At 45.2% G+C, this 21,564-nt stretch overlaps 1 protein-coding gene across 1 annotated transcript in view; it reads left to right on the top strand.

Annotated features, from left to right (window-relative positions):
* Positions 1–21,564, top strand: part of GALNT2 (polypeptide N-acetylgalactosaminyltransferase 2) — a 178,987-nt gene that overhangs the window by 121,501 nt on the left and 35,922 nt on the right. The window contains exons 4-6 of the mRNA XM_082611509.1: positions 19,613–19,711; positions 19,950–20,017; positions 20,278–20,343. Coding sequence (XP_082467635.1) covers positions 19,613–19,711; positions 19,950–20,017; positions 20,278–20,343 — 233 coding nt within the window. The remainder of the gene's footprint in view (positions 1–19,612; positions 19,712–19,949; positions 20,018–20,277; positions 20,344–21,564) is intronic.

Here is a 21,564-nt window from a genome sequence, read left to right as displayed (position 1 = left end):
TCAAAAATATACATGCACCCCTATTTCACAGCAACATCGTTCACAATAGCCAAGACATGGAAACAACCTAAGTGTCCATCGACAGATGAATGGATAAAGAAGATGTGGTGTACACACACACACACACACTAGAATATTACTTAGCCATAAAAAAATGAAATAATGCCGTTTGCAGCAACATGGATGGACCCAGAGATGATCATATTAAGTGAAATAAGTAAGAAAGAGAAAGACAAATACCACATGATATCACTTCTATGTGGAATCTAAAATATGATACAAATGAACTTATTTGTGAAACAGAAACAGACTCACAGACATAGAGACCAGAGCTGTTGTTGCCAGTGGGTAGGGGGCGTGAGGGAGGGAAGGATTGGGAGTTTGGGATTAGCAGATGCAAACAGTTATATAGGGGATGGATAAACAGCAAGGTCCTACTGTAGAGCACAGGGAACTATATTCAGTATCCTTTGATAAACCATAATGGAAAAGAATATGAAAAAGGATGTATATGTGTGTATAACTGAATCACTTTGCTGTACAGCAGAAACTGACACAACATTGTAAATCAGCTATACTTCATTTGAAAAAAAATTTTTTTAAAGAACGCTCTGGGCCTGGGAGAGAGTCTAAGGCTTACACAATAGCGATCCAGCTTGTGTCTGTGTTAGCGTCTCTGAAGGGCCCAGCATAGGTCTCTGGAAAGACCGTGAGCAAACGTTTGCAAAGCTTCATCCCTGAGTGCCTGTCCACACTTGTGGCCCCGTTTCCCAGCTGTGCCTCTGGGTTAGCACTGGGGCAGAAATGGTCAGATCGCTCTAAACGAGCAATATAATCTTGTGTCTTTATCTTTGGTGCCCCTTCCCACCGTCACCCTGGGCACCCAGCGATGACAGGAGCATCATCTGTGTCCCCCAGGAGCTGGCCATTCGGGGGGGAGAAGCAGGAGGGGTGACACCCCGCTCTGCATTGGGCTTCATGGAGCTCTCTCTAGCCTTTGTATTTAGACCTGTTGGTGAGTTTCTCTTGTGTTTGTGGGGACTGACCCTTTGTCCTTATGAAGTGCCCTCTTTATCACTAGTAATGCTTTTGTCTCGCTCAGCATCAATGCAGACACACCGCCTTGCTTTAATTCAGTGTTTTTGCAACTTCCAATCGTTTTGTGTCCTTATATATATTTCAAATGTATCTCCTATAAGTAGCAGACAGTTGGATTTTGGATTTTGATCCCTCTGACAGTCTTGTCTTTTAATTGGAGTATTTAGTCCTTTCTCCTTTAGCGCAAGTGCTGGTGGGCGATAGGGGGTGAACAGTAGCGTCTCCCTGTCTGGGTTCTATTCGTCCCACCTGTTCCTGTTCCTTGTCCTCTCCTTTCATGCTTCCTTTGGATTAAGTATCTCCCCAGCTGTTAGCTTGTTAATTAGAGTCTAATATAAATGAATACTCTTGTTTTCTCCTGGACAATGCACAGACCACTTCCCCTCCTCTCCCTTTTATGCTTTATTGTCATATGGTTTATTTCCCTCTTTATGTGTAAACCCTACTGGACATCTTTTATTGTTTCTTTGCAGTAAATATCCTTTAGATTTATCTGCATATTGTTATTTCCATTTTTCCTCATTTCTTACCTTTTCATTTTTCCCCCGAGACTGTTTCCCCAGTTCTCATCCAACTTGTGTATTTCTCTTAGTGCCAGTTTGTTGGCAATGAATTCTATCCTTTCATTTGCCTGAAAAAATCTTTTATTTCACTTTCATTTTTGAAGAGTGTTTTCACTGAACAGAGACTTCCAAGTTGACGGTTACTTTCTGTGCTTGCACATGGTCATTTACTTGTTTTCTGGCCTCCACTGTCCATGGTGAAATATCAACTGTTAGTCTTATTGTTGCTTTTTGAAGGCATCTTGACTTTGTTCTCTAGTTGCCTTGAGGATATTTATCTTTGTCTTTGGTTTCAGCATCTCACTAGAATGTGCCTAATGCTGTCTGTGTGTTGAGCCTGGGTGGGGTTTGTACTTGTTCCTGAATCTGTAGCTTCATGTCTGTGTCAGTTTTTCTTGTGCCCCATCTTCTCTCCCCACTCCTGGATATTTCCACATGTCCTGTGTCCCTCTTATGCTCTTTCCCATATTTTATATCCTTTTTCATTCCCTGAGCTTCAGTCTGGACATAATTCTATTGGCCTTCCTTCCAGTTCACTAATTCTTTCCCCTGCTTTGAAAATCTATTCTACTTTCTAATCCACCGATTGAATTTTAATTTCAGTTATTATATTTTGTTGTGTATGAACAGATACGGAGATATTTAAAGTCCGTAGCTGATGTTTCCATCCTCTGAAAAGGATCTAGTTTTGCTCTCTAGCAGGCAGTTAGGATAGGGCAGATGGCCTTGATCGAGGCTGGAATTGAGCTGGAATAGAGCTGGGGTTCTGTCTTTTGTGAGAGAGCTGGTGAGCGTCCAGATCTCTGTGCTGCTGGGCAGCAGCCCTTTGGGATCCTCCTTGGAAGTCTGGGCTGTTTATCAGAGGCCCTCTTCCTCGGCGCCCTGACCCCCAGCCCCATGCCTCTTGCAGGAGCCCGGCGTGGCCGCCACCTGCAAAGCCATCGCTTCTCCTGGCTGGTTCAGCCTCTGGGCTCCACACCGCTTGGGGGAGGAAGATCAGAGAGTGTTGGACTCATTCTCAGGGCTCCTGTTCCTTCCTGGCACCTGGCCCTACAGCCCCAGGCTGCCTTGTTAAACTCCAGTGCCTTCAGATAGACGTTCTGGTGTGTTTCATCAAAAATTTCTAGTTGCTTTCAGAAGGTAGGTTGGTCTACAGCAAGGAACTTGACTGTCACTGAGAGCAAGAAAAAACCTGAGTATTTTATTTGGAACTAAATTCAGTATGAAGTTCACAGGTCATAAATTTTGCCCTGAGCCGCAATGTCATCCCAAATGAGAGTGCATCGAAATAGCAGTGGACTTGAAGTTGGGAAGCGTAGCTATTGTTAATGGCTCTACCACTTACTCCCAGACGAGGGTGGAAGTAATCTCTCTAAACCCTGGATTTCTGATGTACAAAACAATAACGCCTGCCCTGCCCATCTTACACATTGTTCTTAGGCTCAGATGTCTATGAAAGGACTTCATAAACTGCCAATAATGACACAGATATAGGATGTAATTGTATTGTTGTTGTATGTGCCTGGTGGCATGTGAGTGTGTGAAATCGGCTTTGAGTAGAGAGTGAACCGTTATTCTATTGAGCTTTGCTCCTGACGTGTATGTGGCAGACATTCAGCCTCCAGCATGTGACACCTGTTACACTGAGGGGCACCTGGGTCTTCTCACTGCCGTGCGACATTGGAGGGTTTCATTATTGACCAAAAGAGAAACACCTTTGAAACAGCAATCCTACCTATTTCAGAAGAAATCAAAACAATTAAAATGGGGTCAGCAGAGTATTGCTTTGTTCTGTGGGTCTGAACAAACCATCCTGTTTCAGCCACACTTTTAAATGAGTTGCTTCACCATCACCATGGAACCATTAAAAAAAAAAATCTTTTGTATATTTTAGGAAATAGCCAAAGCAGTATAAAATGTGTTTCAACTTCGTCAGTCATTTAGGCTGCACATTTCACCTTTTCTGAAACAGTATGATTTCAGGGATTCCTTTTAACTTTTCTTTTGAGCTTGAAAGCAGCAGTGTTATCAGTGGACGTACCCACACTCTTACCCCAGAACATCTGCCTGCTCACTCATGGAACTGACCCGTCCACACGTACTCTGAGGTGTTAAGTGCTAGTGATGGAATCTGCAAGAACCCAGATCCCCTTTTCAATCTGTAAAATTAAAAGTACAGACTTAAAATAACACTCATCTTTTTTTTTATTTTTTATACAGCAGGTTCTTATTAATTATCTGTTTTATACATATTAGTATATATATGCCAATCCCACCACCATCAACACTCATCTTAACTATATTGGATGAACCATGATTTCCTCCATCTGACGATGATTAGAGAAGAAGAGAGAAAATTCATGTCTTTGGAAATTCAGTCTATTAAAAAAGGAAATATCCCAATAGGAATATTGCACTTGGATTCAAAATTTTATATTATTCAGTGTTGATTTCTTTTGATTCTTGCATTCCTTTATTCATTCAGCAAGGATTTGAGTGCTTGCCATGTGACAGGTATTTTTCTGGTCAGTGGGGAAACAGCAATGAACAAAACTGATAAAAAAATCTCTGCCTTTATAGAGCTTACAGTGAGGGAGTGAAAGTAGAAGAGAATAAAATAAATGATCAAATTATATGGAATAAGACAATGTTAAATGCAATAGAGAGAAAATAAGGATGGAGGTCAGGGAGTGTGCAGGTCAAGGTCGAGGGTCCAATAATAAACAGGTGGTAAGCACAGCAAAAGGAACAACCAGCAAAATGAAAGAACAACCGACAGGAAATATTTGCAAATCATATATCTGATAAGGGGTTAATACCCAAAATATATAAAGAGCTCATGTAACTCAATAGCAAAAATAATAATAATCCTATTAAAAAATGGGCAAAGGACCTGAATAGACAGCTTTGCAAGGAAGACATACAGATGACCAACAGGTACATGAAAAGGTGCTCAGCATCACTAGTCATCAGGGAAATGCAAATCAAAACCACAGTGAGATACCTCACACCTCAGATTAGCTTTCATCGAAAAGACCAGAGATAACAAGTGTTGGTGAGGACGCGGAGAAAAGGGAACCCTTGTGCACTGTTGGTGGGAATGTAGACTGGTGCAGCCACTCTGAAAAACGTATGGAGTTCCCTCCAAAAACTAAAAATGGAACTACCATAGAACCCAGCAATTCCACTCCTGTGTATACATCCAAAGGAAATGAAATCACTGTCTCAAGGAGATAATCTGAACCCCCGTGTTCATTGCAGCATATTTAAAATAGCCAAGACATGGAAGCAACCTAAATGTCCATTGATGGATGAAAGGATAAAGAAAGCGTTACACACACACACACACACACACACACACACACACACACATACACACAATATGGGATGTTATTCAGCCATAAAAAGAAGGACATCCTACTGTTTGTGACTACATGGATGGACCTTGAGGGCATTATGCTAAGTGACATAATTCAGACAGAGAAAAACAAATATTGTATGATCTCACTTATATGTGGACTCTTAAAAAAAAAACTCATAGAAAAAGAGATCAGATTTGGTTACCAGAGGCAGGGGTAGAAGGCAGAGGAACTGGATAAAGGTAATCACAAGGTACAAACTTCCAGTTATAAGATAAACAAGTTCTGGGGATGTGATGTAGTTAACACTGCCATGTGGTGTATTTGAAAATTGCTAAGAGAGTAGATCCTTCCTGAACTGTCTCCTATATCCTCCAGTAGTTAGATGCATGTCGTTTTCTATAAACAACACGATACTGCAGTTGCTGTTGGGCAGCCTACTTTTTTCACTCAGTACTACATAGGAAACATTTTAAATCTACCTTGCTTTTATTTATTTATTTATTTATTTATTTATTTATTTATTTTTGGCTGTGTTGGGTCTTTCGTTGCTGCACACTGGCTTTCTCTAGTTGCGGCGAGCAGGGGCTACTCTTTGTTGTGGTGCGCGGGCTTCTTGTTGCGGTGGCTTCTCTTATTGTCCCTGGGTCAATCGATATTTGATGGGTGTTTTTTTTAAAGGCAAGTAGTGTCTGTCATTGTTTCAAAAATTCAGAATTTACGCATTAAACCAACCTGATTAACTGCATTCAAAACCTTGATTCTTATTACCATCCACTTGACAGGAGAGTTTGAAGTGCCTGCTGCAATTTTGTGACTTCTGCTTATTTCTGAGTGTTTGCTGGATATGTTTGAATACAGTGATTTGGGGAATAGAAATTATATTGTGTACCTTTATTAGCATAGAATGACTCTCTGGCATTGCATCTAGTGTTTTTCCTTTTCTCCATATGTTTTACTTAAAAAAAATATTTTTTTTTCCACACTGCACAGCATGCAGGATCTTAGTTCCCTGACCAGGGATCAAACCCACGCCCCCTGCATTGGGAGCACAGAGTCTTACTCGCTGGACCACCAGGGAAGTCCCGTTTTTGTCTTCTATGAGTTTCATTTTTTGGGTGTCATTTTGATTTAGGTTTGCCCCTTGTAAGCAACCTAGTGTTGTATTTTTATTTTTAGATCAACATGACAGTCTGAAGTTTAATAGGACAAAACCATTTTCGTGTTTGGTCTTTTATCTAATTTTTTATGTCATTCTACTTTTTCCTGCATCCTTGCTTTTTCTACCATTTTCATTCTTCTCTTACGTGGAAAATGTGTTCTACTTTGTTGGTCCTTAGTTTTTTGGTTTTTTTTTTTTTTTGCGATACGTGGGCCTCTCACTGTTGTGGCCTCTCCCATTGCGGAGCACAGGCTCCGGACACGCAGGCTCAGTGGCCATGGCTCACGGGCCCAGCCGCTCCGTGGCATGTGGGATCCTCCCGGACCAGGGCACGAACCTGTGTCCCCTGCATCGGCAGGCGGACTCTCAACCACTGCGCCACCAGGGAAGCCCGGTCCTTAGTTTTGTTAGTTTTTTTTTTCTCCAGGGCTTAAGAAAGTTTGTTTCCTACATTTAATGCAACTAGTTGCAATTTTTCATGTTTACAAAAATTCAACAAAAACATTGAAAATTAGAGAAATGTTGATTTAATGCTAAGAATAAATACCAAGAATAAAACCACATATATTTTAAGATGAAGAATGAATATGTTTATACTTTCTCCCACCCACTTTCTAGTTTTGTTGATTTATCTGGACTTAGATACTGTTTATTGTTAAAATTATATTTTATGTAATTATTTAACAAAATTATATTTTATATAAGTATCTTCTTTTAAGAAACTTTTCATTTGTATAAACATATTTACACACGTCTACTAGACTATACTGCTGAAATAGTTTTAATGCATCCTAACATTTTTATGTCATAAGTTGAGTTCTTGGGTTTGTTTATTTAGTTATTTATTTTGAGAGTAGATCTTCACGTGGTTTTTCACATGGCTCAGATAATTGAAACACTTCCCTGGCTTGCTTACCTGAGAACTGCTTTCCATTCCCTTCATACAAGAATGGTAAATTCACAGCGCATAGAATTGTTGCGGCGGGTCTGTTTTTCCTTACTCTGTATACGTTGTTCCACTGTTTTCTGTTCAGTGCTGTCACTGAGAAGCCTGAAGCCATTCCGATTTTATTCGTTTATTTTATTCTATCAGTTAGGATACTTAAAGCAAAAAAGACGTTTTATTAAATTGTTTAACATGAAGTCTGGAGGTCGTCCTCTAAGGCTGCTTCAACTGGGCTGGGAGCTCTTTCTGATTCCCTTACCACCCTCTTCCACATTTTGGGTTCTCTGCCTCATCCTTTTTGCCTCGTCTGGTTGCAAGAAGGCTGCCATAGCTCCATGCATCATGGTCACTTTCAAGGCAGGAAGCAAAGGGGTCAGAAATGGCCCTTTCTTTAGTGACTCTCTGCTTTTATCAGCAAAATCCATCTTTTCTTGACGTCCCCTGCAGACTTTCTGTTACTGTTCATTGGCCAGAACTAAGGTCATGGTTATTTGTGACCATGATAGGGGCTAGGGAAAGGAGTTTGTCTTTGGCCAAACAGGACTCACCTCTGGGGCTCTGCAATTCACCCAAAACAACATCTGTAAGAAAGGAGCAAGAGGGGAATGATTTTTGTGTTACCAAGATAGGTGTACTCTTCTTCAGGTGGGTACAGAAGAAATTCCACGATGTTATAGAGTCAGAAGCACCGAACATAAATCGGTAACTGTCAGTGTCAGGGAGCATACATCAAATAACCTTATCATTCTGTCATTAACTAGAAGTTAATTTTTTTTCTCCTGAGAGTCCAAAAGGATGCAGTTACACTTGACATGAGCAAAGTTTAAAGGAACCAAACATCATCCTGGCTTTTGTTGGAGTGGATGGGATCATGCCATGCCAAGCCAAGTGCTGGGTGTTTGTTCGTTTCTTTCTATGGAACCCTGATAGGCTGGGGCCAAGGAGGGGGATTAAAGTAGTGACTCTTTTGCTTTCAGTTTACATCCTTGTATCAATACTTATCCAGTGACAGGACAATCTGTTTGCCTTTCGTCCTTGTGAGGAAATGGGTCCAATGCAACCTTTGATTACTAATAACAGTGTCATTGAGTGAAAAGTTGATCTTTGTACAACAAGCAAAAACATAGAGCAGGGGCTTCCCTGGTGGCGCAGTCGTTAAGAATCCCCCTGCCAGTGCAGGGAACATGGGTTCAAGCCCTGGTCCAGGAAGATCCCATGTGCCGCAGAGCAACTAAGCCCGTGCGCCACAGCTAGTGAGCCCACGTGCCACAGCTACTGAAGCCCGCGTGCCTAGAGCCTGTGCTCCACAACAAGAGAAGCCACCGCCATGAGAAGCCCATGCACCACAATGAAGAGTAGCCCCCGATCACTGCAACTAGAGAAAGCCCGTACGCAGCAACAAAGACCCAACACAGCCAAAAATAAATAAAAATAAAATAAATGTATTATAAAAAAACCCAGCAACATAGTGCAGTTAACTGTCTTTGAAAAGTACCCGAAAGCATCATCCTTGGCAGTACATCAGCGTCCTTAAAAGTCAGAACCACTGCTAAGTGGCCGCACAAATTCAGTTATTTGACTCGGGTTTGCGGGGAGGACTGAAAGAGAAAGACGCAGGGCAGAGAAGAAAGCCCCTGACTAAGCCCCAGAGGGGCTCTGTTGAGACAGCAGGGAGCACGTCTTTTCACAGCAGTGCGGAGAGTAGCTTGGAAACCTGAGTGCGCGGTCCGGAAGGGAGACTGAGGCTCCGGGAGATGCCCCGAGTCTGGGGGGTGGGGGCAGGGACCCGCGCCTCTCATCGTCCCGAGAGGGTGGCTCCCGGCATCGGGAGGGGTGAGAGGCTCAAGCACTGGGTGGTCTCTGTCTGCACTGACCCCACCCCCGGCGGTGAGCCAGAGGTCCTGCCTGAAGTGAACTTGGAGGGATTAGGAAGTTCAGATGGCCTCATCCACGGCTGTTATTTTCACAACTTTCAATAGCCCTTGACTCTTGAAAAAGTTGTCAGTTAAAATTTAGTGTCTGTAAAACTGGAGGCAAAAGGGCAGGTGATGCTTGTTGAAGGAGAAAACAGCTCTCTTTCACCAAAAGGTGCTGGCTGGAAGCAGCATGTGGAAACCTGACGTCTGCCCCCTCGGGGCGAGGGGAGGACCCTGTGTGTTCAGGGTAGTGTGTGTTTTCCATGGCTGGTGCTGCAGTGACTGCGCAGCAATGAGCCCGTGCTCGGGACTGTCCGCTATCCTTTTCGCCTCTGGAGCCCTTGGCTTTTCCAGGGGATCGGAGGACTTCAAAGGCAGAGCAGTAAATACGACAGGCTCCCGTTTCTGGTGTCTTGGGAAGGGTAGGTCCTTAAGAAGACACTCCTGTGTCAGACACAGCGCAGGGCACCAGAACGCGACTTCAGACCGAGAATTTCAGAGTGAGACATACCTGCCATGATTCCTGGGGCTTACTCAAATCTCCTGCCAACTAGATTTTTAAGAAGCTTAATTCCAGATGGGTCCTGCAGAGGTTTTAAAATATCTTAGGATTTGGTTCTCTTCCATTTTAAAAGACCTCTGTAGAATAAGCTCTTTAGCTATTAGAACTGATCAGAAATTAGTTGATTAGGTGGAATATTAGGTCATTATCACTGTTTGAAGGATTATTAAGAGTGTATTTTAATTAAATGAACATTATACAACAGCTGTTAGCCTTCTTTTTTTTCCTTCCTGCTTTGTTTAAATTTTAATTCCATTTCCAACTCCCATTTTATCCCCCGGCCTGCCCATCCTCCCCAGACCCTCCAGAGCAAACGCCCCATGGAGACTGCAGTGTGAAACTGACCCCTTGTTTTCCTTGTGTCGGAGCAGAGGTACCTGAGATTGAGGCTCTGAGGATTCTTCCTACTCGGAAGAGCTGGGCGGGATGGCCCATTTCAGGTGCACGGCCCCGTTGCTGTGAATCCATCCTCCAGCTATGACTTGATCTCCTTCCAAAGGGCCCTGAGTGCTGGGGCCTTATTCAAAGGCCTTAGGCCCAACTCTCTAGGTGGGAGGACTTGAGGGGTGCAGCACAGGGAGGGAGCTTCTAAAACTCAGATCCCCAGGCATCACCCAGACCTACTTATGTGGGCAGAGCCCAGGTGTCTGCATGTTAATAATATGCTCTTGGGAGAGTCTGGCACTCACTAACTGTCCGAGCTTTGTGGTGACCGTGAGTCCATGCCAGGGCAGCTGCCAAAGCAGGGCGTTCCCTGATGAGTGTGCCCAGCCCACGATTGGCTCCAGACGGGGGGTGCCCCCCGGCTGCACAGCTTGTATGGGAAGTTCCACCTCCTGTGGGGACAGCTGTGTCCAGCTACCAGGACACAATCACTCAAACAGCAGACCTGCCCCTTTCTTCCTTTGAAAAGGAAATCATGTCGGCATTCCCTGGGGGTGAGGGCAAGGGAGCAGAAGGAGCATTCGGGGCCTCATCTGGGTCACCTGCTGTTCAGAGCCTGCATCCCAGGGTCCCTGTGTGGTAACACCCCTACACACACACCTCCATGTACGAGCAGGGGGCAGAGGGCCTGAGAAGTGACAGTCTACTTTGATCGGTTCTTTTTTTTTTTTTAATTTATTTAATTTATTTATTTTTGGCTGCATTGGGTCTTCTTTGCTGTGTGTAGGCTTTCTCTAGTTGCGGTGAGCAGGGGCTACTCTTTGTTGCGGTGCTCGGGCTTCTCATTGCGGTGGCTTCTCTTGTTGCGGAACACGGGCTCTAGGCGTGAGGGCTCAGTAGTTGCGGCATGCGAGCTCAGTAGTTGTGGCACACGGGCTCAGTAGTTGTGGCATGCGGTCTCAGTAGTTGTGGCACGCGGGCTCAATAGTTGTGGCACGTGGGCTCAGTAGTTGTGGCTCATGGGCTCTAGAGCGCAGGCTCGGTAGTTATGGTGCACAGGTTTAGTTGCTCCGCGGCATGCGGGATCTTCCCAGACCAGGGCCCGCGCCCATGTCCCCTGCACTGGCAGGCAGATTCCTAACCACTGCGCCACCCGGAAAGCCCTCTTTTGGCTTTTGAACCCTCCTGGCCCTGCCGTCTGAGCTTGACCCCAAAACGAGCCTTTTGGTTTCTCTCACCTGGACTGAGGGTACACGTGGAGACTGGCACCTTTTCAGGTGCTGGGTCTGCTGGAGAGACCGAGGTCAGAGCAGCCCAGAGCTCTGTTTGCTGTCCAACTCCCCAGGCACCGCCCTACGTGTGTACCTTGGTGCAGGGCAGAGGCAGGTGCCATGTCGCTCTTTACCAGAGTTAAAGCTACTCATTACACCTACTGGCACCTCTCCCCAGTTCAGCCTACCCTCCTCTCTGTTGAGTACAGAACTGCCTTTGTTTCTCCAGTGATTGAATTCAGTTGGATTTAAAGCCGTAGGGCAGCTCTGTGAATCAAGAAGTTACAAAGAAAAACAAAAAACCAGGGTAAACCTCAAAATAGAAGGAAGGAAATAATAAAGGAAAAAGAAAAAATTAATGAACTAGAAAAATAAGAAACAATAAGAGAATAATATAAAGCTTGATTTTCAAAAATTAGAAATCTCTAAGAATACTGATAAAAATAAAAACTACAATTAAAAAATATCAGGAAGGCTTCCCTGGCGGCTCAGTGGTTAAGAATCTGGCCTGCCAATGCAGGGGACACAGGTTCGATCCCTGGTGTGGGAAGATCCCACGAGCCACAGAGCATCTAAGCCCGTGCTCCACAACTACTGAGCCTGCACTCTAGGGCCCGTGAGCCACAACTACTGAGCCCACGTGCCACAACTACTGAAGCCCACATGCCTAGAGCCTGTGCTTAGCAACAAGAGAAGCCACCGCAATGAGAAGCCCGCGCACCACAACGAAGAGTAGCCCCCGCTCGCCCCAACTAGAGAAAGCCCGCACGCAGCAATGAAGACCCAATGCAGCCAATAATTAATTAATTAATTAATTAATTATAAATAATATCAGGAATAAAAGAGCAAATATAACTATAGATAGAGTTTGTAAGGATCGTAAGAAAATTGTAAGCATACTTTTATGCAAATATAATACATTTAAAACTTATATGGAATGCTTAATTTTCTAGGAACATGAAAATTACCAGAGTCATTCAAGAAATAGAAAAATATGAATACAAACAAGCCATGAAAGACCTTTTCAGCAATAAAAAGTTTGCCTCCCCCAGATTCACAAGGCTCAAATGGGTTTGCATATAACACAGACTATTTTAGAGAATTTCTAGAAAAAGAGGGAAAGCTGCCCTGTTTGCTTCTTAAGAGCAGGAGTACCTTGCTGTGAAACTGGAAAAAGAAAGTAGAAGAACAGAAAATTGTAGATCGATTACTGTTACAGTTATAGATTGAAAAAATTCAAAGCCAAATACTAGCATATCTAACATAGCTCTATTTTTTTTAAAAAAACCATAGCCAAGTAGAGTTTATTTTAGGAATGCAAGAATGACAGAACAGCAGGAGATATATTAATATACTATTCTTTCTCAACGGATTAAAGGAGAAAAGCTATATGATCCCCCTAATAGATGCAAGGGAAAAAAATCATAAAATTTAGCACTGGTAAGGGAATTTCCTTAACCTGATTAAAGGTGTCTATTAAACATCTATGGCAAACATTACACTTCATGAAAATCTAATTGCATTCACCTTGAAGATGGGACCAGGACAAGGGTGTTCTCTGCCACCTTTTTTATTGCATGTTGTGTTGCACACCATGAGCAGCGCCTTATTAAGACAAGAACCGCAGATGTAGAAGAAGTGTAAAGAAAAGGACAATGTGGATGAATTGATGAATGAAAAAATCCAAGAGAACCTACAAATTCTCAGAACTAAGAGAGCTCAGTGAGGTTGCTGAGTGCAGGGTCCACAGACACAAGCCAGGGCCAGCAGTGGCCTGTGAGCAAATGTAAGAGGAGAGACCCCGTGCACTGTAGCAACAGAACTGTGAGGCTCTTAAGAGCAAATGCAACACAAGATGTGTAAGGCTTTTATGGAGAAAATTAGATAATTACGAAACATAACTGAAGGACGTTAAAAAAACCCTCAATATTATAAAGAAATTATTATAATAATTCCCTTCAAATTAATCTATAAATTCAGTGCAGTATCATACAGTGCTTAAAGACCTGATCCTTAAATTCGTAAGGAAAAGCAGGAGGCCACAAATAGCCAGTAAAGTCTTGAGGAACAGCACATGGGGATCAGCTTACCTGTCAGATGTGAAGGCCTACTTCAGAGCCACAGCCAGGCAGCAGTGGGGGACGAGTACAGAGAGATGCACAGAGCAGAAGTGGACCAGGGGTCAGTGTACACACATAAAATGTGGTGTGACAGTGACAGCACAAGTCGGCAATGACGTAGTAAACCATTCAATGACACTGGGACAACAGACTAACCATACGGGAAAAAATGAGATTACTTAGTCATATCATTCATCAAAATATGTCTAGGCAGGTAGATGGGTAACCTCAATGTTAAAAGCATTTGTAAAAGTTAAAACATTTGGAAGAAAATCTACTAAATTATATTAGAGACCTTAGGTTAGAAACCCTTTTTCTGAACATTACCCCAGGGCCACAGTTTGAGAAATCAAAATTTAAAAATATGTTTGACAGAAGACATCTTAAACAGAATTACAGGATCTGCCACAGACTTGAAGATTTTTGCAGTGCATATGGCTGACAAAGGATACTATCCAGAATATATAAATTCCTATCATCAAATAATAATGATGGGGCTTCCCTGGTGGCGCAGTGGTTGAGAGTCTGCCTGCTAGTGCAGGGGACACACGGGTTCCAGCCCTGGTCTGGGAAGATCCCACATGCCGCGGAGCAACTGGGCCCGTGAGCCACAGCTACTGAGCCTGCGCGTCTGGAGCCTGTGCTCCACAACAAGAGAGGCCGCGATAGTGAGAGGCCCATGCGCCACGATGAAGAGTGGCCCACGCTCGCCTCAACTAGAGAAAGCCCTCGCACAGAAATGAAGGCCCAACACAGCCAAAAAATTAAATAAATAAATTTATTAAAATAATAATAATGATTAAAAACCTAACAGAAAGTGGACAAGGGTATGAGCAGGCAATTAACAGCAGAAACTATCTAATCAGCTCATAAACATATGAAAAGATGTGTGCCCTCGCTAGTAATCAGGGAAATGAAAATTAGAATAATAAGAGGCTATTTCATACCAACCTGGTGGGCAAAATGTAAAAATCTGATGCTATCAAGAGATGGTGGGAATATGGAGCCGTGTGTACCCTTGTGGATGAGATGAAGCTGGGAACAGTCTTTGGAGATCAGCTTGCTGAATCAACTAAATCTAGTAGTCCTACCTGTGGGCAAATGATGCAGAGAAACTTTCTCACATATGTAAAAAGACAGTGTCCATGGCTGCATTACTTCTAACGGAGAGAAATTGGCCATCAGCAGAAAGGGATTGGATGTGGTGTGTTCCTACAAGGGACAGCTGTGCAGCAGTGGGTGTGAATGAAATAGAGCCGTGCGTGTCAAAACAGGTACGTTCCCAAAGGCGGAGAAAGCAAACCACAGTGCAGTGTCACCCATACACGTTTTGAATATATGCAGAACACCACTCTATGTTATTTGTGCAGATGTACACATGTAGTTCGTTGAAAACATACATAGGAATACTGATGTATCAAATTTAGGGTAGTGGTTACTGCTGGTGAAGATGGGATTTGAGGTGGGAAGGACATACCAGGACTACAACTATTACATGTCAGGTTTTGTTTCATTTTAAAATCTGAATCAGGGACTTCCCTGGTGGTCCAGTGGTTAAGAATCTGCCTTCCAATGCAGGGGGCGCAGGTTCGATCCCTAGTCAGGGAACTAAGATCCCACATGCCGCAGGGCAACTGAGCCCACGTGCCACGACTACTGAGCCCGCATGCACGCCTCAACTAGAGAGAAGACTGCAATGAAGAGCCCCACGTGCCGCAACGAAGACCCAGCGCAGCCAAAAAAAAAACAAAAACAAAAAAACAGTTCTTTGTGGCACTCTCAATAACAGTAAAATAAAACTTTGAAACATGCTAAAAGAAAAATCTGCATCAAATGCCAAGGATGCAAAATATTAAGATTTGAAAAAGCTGAGTGGAGGGTGCATGGGCACTTGTATGACATCTAGGTTTTTTGTTTTTTGGGTTTTTTTTTTGTGGTACGCGGGCCTCTCACTGTTGTGGCCTCTCCCGCTGCGGAGCACAGGCTCCGGACGTGTAGGCTCAGCGGCCATGGCTCACGGACCCAGCCATTCCACAGCATGTGGGATCTTCCCGGACCGGGGCACGAACCCGTGTCCCCTGCATCAGCAGGCATACTCTCAACCACTGCGCCACCAGGGAAGCCCCATCTTCTAGGTTTTATGTTTGAAATATCTTGCACACATAACCACGATGATGGGGGTGACGACCGGGGAAAAACAGGCCAGCTGCCTCTCTCCCCAACAGGCCACAGGACATTGTCGTTACCACACTGAGTTGATCACGATCCAAGACTTGATCCTTAGCTTTGTGAACCCAGGGAAATACATTTTTTTTTTTGCTTGTTTATTTTTTTCCCCCATGCTTTGCTTTGCTTTGCTTTGTTGTCAACAAATCAAAGCTAAATTTTCTCTCAGGGGCACACTCAGACTAAAATCATAGGCTGAATGAATCCAGAATGCCTGTTTAATAATTTGTAAAGAGAAATGCATATGACAGCAACCGGAACCTTGAAATACCGTGACTGATCCTGGTGTCTCCCCTTGAGGTGTCTCCTGGGAAGCTGAGACATGGTGGGAAGACCTGCTGTGGATACACAGTAAGAAGTCGCTGCTGTGGAGACTGACACTTAGGGTCCCCATTTGCCAGAGGTTTCCTCCTACGGGGGCCTCCAGAGCATGATCAGAACACAGGCTGGGTATTGAATGCTTAGGGTCGTGGGGTCTACACATCCCTCTCTGGGGACCCTGCTGGCTTCAGAGGGGTGGGAAAGATGCCTAGGTAATCCCCACAGGCACTGTTGGCACACAGCTGCCACGTGCATATGGTAACCCTCATTAGGACGACAGGGACCTTTCCAGTATTCAGAGTCCTTCTTTGCTATTTGATTGTCCCAACAACCAGGCAAGATTGTAAGGGCCAGGCTTCCCCGGTGGTCCAGTGGTTAAGACTGCGCTTCCACTGCAGGGGGCACGGGTTCGATCCCTGGTCGGGGAACTAAGATCCCACATGCCACACAGTGCAGTCAAAAAAATTTTTTTAATTAAAGAAAAGAATAATAACATATTAAAAAGAAATGATTTACAGGGATGAAGTGCCTCAGATCACTCAGTTACCAAGGCTACCACAGGCCAGAGGAGCTGGGGTGGGGCTGGGGAGGCACCCTGGGGGCGTGGGGTAGAGGGTGTGTTTCTGTGCCCCTCTCCACACCACGGAGCAGCCTTCCACCGTATTAAACAGAGCCTCTAGCTTCCCAGTCTGAGGACGTGTGTTTGATTGTGTCATCAGTGTCTTGACCAACTGCAAGTGTAGCATCTGCGTCAGAGACAAGCCTCCCCGGGTTCGTTCTGCACCCCGAGGGCTCAGGAGCCCCCTGCACTTGACCTCAGCTGATGCAGAATTCAGATTTGATGGCCATCTAGTCTCAGAGAAATTTAAAGCTAAATTAGAGACTTTAAAAAATCACTGTGTCCAGTTTTTTCAAGTCCCCATTTTACTGGACAGGGAGTTACCAGAATGACCCTTGGAAACCCAAGTGAACTTGACCCAAAGCCCATCTTCAGCATCACGCTGCTTCAGCTGCATCGTCCGGGAGGGAGAACAGAACTGACTGCAGACTCTCCTTGATGCTGACTCCAAATAAACCCCAGCTTCTATCAGTTCCCAAAGAAGCTCAAGGATGAAGGTGCCCCCGGCAGCCAGCTCTCCTGGCAGGTTTCTATATCAGGCGGGTGTTCTTCCCCCAGCTCCGGAGCAGAGAATTCTGCTTGGCAGGGACAGCGCTCTTTACATGCAAGATTTATTCTGTTTCTTTTTAAAGAAATTCTTCAAATACCACCACCCCCTTTTGTCTTGGCACAGTGTATGGACTTAGGATCTGAATTCATATACTAAGCTATAACACTCAGACTCACGGGGTATAAGATACTCCTCAGTCTTTACTTGTCATCCCTCTTTACCTTAGAAATGGGATATACCTCTGAAATTTCCTGATCGCCAGTTCCTAGCAAAACTAGGTGCCTGATGCCCTATGTTATGGAATTTTAATACAACGATGTGAATGCAGCAGCCCTGTGTGTTCTGAAAACTGTTTCCAGAGCCCCTTGAGAATTCCAAGTGCTCTTGGGAGACGAGGCTTCCTGCAGAGAAACAGAAAATGAGAGAATAGGACCTGATTGGATCGGCTGAGTTTACTATGATTTGAGCCTGAAAAATGCTTCCTTCTCTCCTTTTGATTCTCACGTGGCTGCTCCAGCCCGAGCTCAGCAAGTCATTCAGCGCTGTCTGCTCAGCTCAGCCCTCGCCACTGGGTGGGTTGGGGCCTGATTGCAGAGGGCGTCCTATTCTGGGGTTCTTATTTCATTAGCATTACAGATTGGGTTCTTGGGAATGACATTCATTGGTAATTTGTTTACAGTTGAACCTTGCAGAGTGTTACTTATTACTTCCTTAATCTAACAATTGGCGAATTCTTGAAATTAAAAAACAACAACAACAAAACCCCAGCCTTATCAATCTACTTGTCATTAAATACTTAGCCGTCAGGAGCTATAATGATCAACGACAGTAATTCCAGAATTCATTCTTTTCCCAAACAACAGCGACTGGTATATTATGTTGTTTTCTCATGGTTAATTAAAATCCAGCTATCCGCATAACTAACATAAACAAAAGAAGCCCATTTTGTGATCTGACCTAATTGCTTTTTAATTTTGCTGCTTTTCTTGCTCATTTTCAGAATTTGCTCTCTGAAGTAGTTTTACCAGTCACGAGGGAAAATCAGCGTCTGTTGACTTTTCCTCTGAGGCGCAGCTGAGCACCAAAGATTTTTTTTTAACTCTTTCTCCTTTTCCTACTGATTTCGCAGTTAAGATAGATACCTTTAATTCTGGGAGCAGGTCACTTATAGCTGTGGTCAATTCCATTAAGAGCTAAGGAGTAAAACAAGTTCTTGAAGATGTATTGGCCCCATGGAAGGTTTTCCAGCTTCTCCAGTGGAAACCACTGAAGTGACACCAGTGCAGGGACCCCCAGATGGTGAGCGCAGCCTGGAGGGACCACGTCCTGGGCACCGGCTGGTGTTCCCTACCCTACTGCAGGCAAGACCGTCACCCTCTCCACCTTGGGTACAAAATTACCGGTTGAGAACTGCTTCCAGAGGCCAAAGATACTTTAGCTGTCCGTCCCACCCCTTCCCCCTCCCGGCTTCAGTAGTACCACCAGCCTGGTAACTCCCTGAGTGCACTCACGCCACGATTTGACTGTTCACAGACGTCCTCGCGAGCTGTAAGCCCGCCCGGGGGTCTTGTCTCATGGGAGCATCACCTCTACACTGGGATGTTCTTCAAGTTCATGGAGCCTTCAGGGGATTGAAGGGTCCCTTAATGATGGGTTCTGCAGAGCCCAGTCTCCCTTTACGAGTCCTTTCTGTCGCCTAGTGGGTGATGCCTCAGCATCTTCAACCTAGGGCTATAGCGTCCTGTGTTTTCAAGCAGCCATTCAGGGCCATGGCAGCCTTGTGTCTGTCTGCAGGGACCAGACGTGACAAGTGCCTGTTGTAATCTGCCCATAGTTTGCAGGCCTGAATCGACTTTATTCAGAGCGGTCCTGGGTTCTTTCAGTACTGCCGCAAATGGAAGGGGGAGCCGACGGGCTCTGACGCCCACCCATCCTTCCTTCGCTCGCGGCAGCCTGCACCGCTGTCACCTACGTCGTGTGGAGGCAGTCTGGCGAGGTGAGGGGCATGTGTCCTGCATTCCAGGATCGGGGGAGCCGTCAGTGGGTTAGTGCCAGGTTCCACATACAACTTTGGGAAGAATCCCAACGGTCCACGTGCTTGCTGCAGGCAAAGTAGGAAATGAGAAAAGAGCAGCGGTGCACAGTTGGTTCCACCCCTCAGAAATAACCACTGTGAACTGTGAAAAGCACATCTATAGAGGTGTATCTGCATGTGAGACTAAATGGGATTTCACTGTTTTGAAACACACTTTTTTTTTCAACATGTTAGAAAGATGTTCTCAATATGTTACTTTTCACTGAAATCTCTCATCTTTTAAAATGTTGCTCTGGTTGTGTTTTTCTGTGTCCTTATGTCCCGTTGTCACTGTATCTCAGAATAGGCCAGGGCCCCCTGCAGACGACAGGTCCACCCCGAGTGCCCGTCCTGCAGGGCCACCTGCCCGCACTGTCGGGGGCGCGCCTGGCCGGGGCTGGTCCGGGCTCATCGTTCAGGTCGCTCTTTCTCCTCCTTCAGGTGTCAGCGGAAGCAGTGGCGGGTAGATCTGCCGGCCACCAGCGTGGTGATCACGTTTCACAATGAAGCCAGGTCGGCCTTGCTGAGGACAGTGGTCAGGTGAGGCCAGCAGCTGCCATCCGTTGCCCACCCGCTGCCGCTCATGCGGGCAGGGGATGTCCCCCAGCCGGGATTGCTGAACAAGGGCCGGGTCCCCAGCGCAGCCGGGCCGGGGCTGTCTTTGGGGGTGCAGACAGGTCACCTGACTGTGCAGCCCCGCAGGGGCCAAGGGATGAGAATTGCACACCCCAGTCACAGCCTGAAGTGCCTGCAGCTTTATCTTTCTGCCTTTTCTCAGCGTGCTTAAGAAAAGCCCACCCCGCCTGATAAAAGAAATCATTTTGGTGGACGACTACAGCAATGACCGTAAGTAGAGACCGATTTCCCCCCGCCCCAGCATCCCCCTCCGTCTGGCCCTTCTCTTGGGTGCCAGCCTTCCTGGGCTGTGGGTGCTAAGCACAAGTTTCAAGAAAAGGCCGGAAGTAGGGGCCGCAGAAAGAGGCTGCCTCCCTGATGCCCCGAGGGGCTCACCAGCCCGAAGGTGATGGAGAATCACCGTCCCTGCCCACCGGGCCCTCCGCTAGTTAACTTGAGGTTCAAAAGCTTTGCTTCTTTTCTTTTCCTAGCGGAAGACGGGGCACTCTTGGGGAAAATTGAGAAAGTGCGGGTTCTCAGAAATGATCGGCGAGAAGGTAAGACTTCTCAGTTCAGTACCAAGACAGTTGAATTCTGACTTTTCCTGAGCCCAGTAATAATGTGAAGAAGCGTTTCAGCTCCAAGAACAATGAACTGTCTCGTGTTTTGTCTGCCTTCCTCCAACAGAGCCTCTTGGGAGCCTCTCCCAGCAAACCTAGGAAGGATATTGAAAGCTTAACTAATTGAAATTGTTTGTGCACCAGGGCAAGAGTTCAGCTTACGCTTTTATTTATGTATTTAGAAAACTGGCTTCTCTCTTTCTTCCACAACCTACAAGTCTTATCAGTCCCTTGAGTACTAGAATTTAGAAGAAAAACAGAGATTTAGCAATGAGAACTTTAATGACTCCATGCTGCAGGCATCTGATAAAATAACTGGGGTTCCAGTTTGACAGCCTGCCCAAGGTGAACCATCCAAAACAAGGGAAAGAGCACCAGCATTACGTGCTTACTGGATTTGGCAAATGCCAGCCTCGAAACCTTCTGTCAGTCTTGTCTTTGCTGGAACTGGGCTCATCGAGTCCACTTTATTGGTAGTTATAAGGGAAGCTCCAGAGAGGAAAGCATTACTTTCAAGGGTCCGGAAAGGAAGCCAGACTCATAATGTAATTAACATCCAGCGCATCCATGCTGGTACAGAGCTGGTGGCTGGATTCTCAGCGCCTCCACGGTCCTGAGAAATCTCTCTGTAGGAAAATGGCAGAGCTTTAAAACATGTGCCGTTTTTGCTGTTTGAGGATGACTGTTGATCCTGGAGTGGTGGCTATGCCTTTTGGTCAGCGAACATTGTCTTTCTTCTGGTCCCCTGTGCAATCCAGCTGGAGTCGGGAAATACAGTTTTTCTTAGCAAGAATCTCATCAGCCAATAAAGTGGGTGAGCCCGTTAGGGCGAGGTCATCAACACCGTATTTTAACCAACTAAGGTCATCAATCCAGATGTTCAAGATGCATAAACAATGGGGTCAGCATTGCCTCTAAGCAAGCTGTTTGCTGGACTCACATCTGCCCCCCAAGCTGAGATTAAACCAGAATCTTGCATTGTATTTGCCCCTAAAGAAACTACATGATAACTTGTTGAATTCAAACCCAGTGTCTGCTGGCACAGGGGAAAAAAAGAAGATGAGGTGGGAGGAGGGAATAAAAGAAAGAAATTAGCTGTCATGTGGGCATTTTGTAACTGACAAACCACGTGCTAGCTTTCAGAGAGGGCCTTTAACC

Source organism: Mesoplodon mirus (genome assembly GCF_964341445.2).
Source record: "Mesoplodon mirus genome assembly, chromosome: 2".
NCBI classification, from domain to species: Eukaryota; Metazoa; Chordata; class Mammalia; order Artiodactyla; family Ziphiidae; genus Mesoplodon; species Mesoplodon mirus.
Note: the sequence above shows the minus strand (reverse complement) of the source record. Positions and strands in the feature narration are given on the sequence as shown.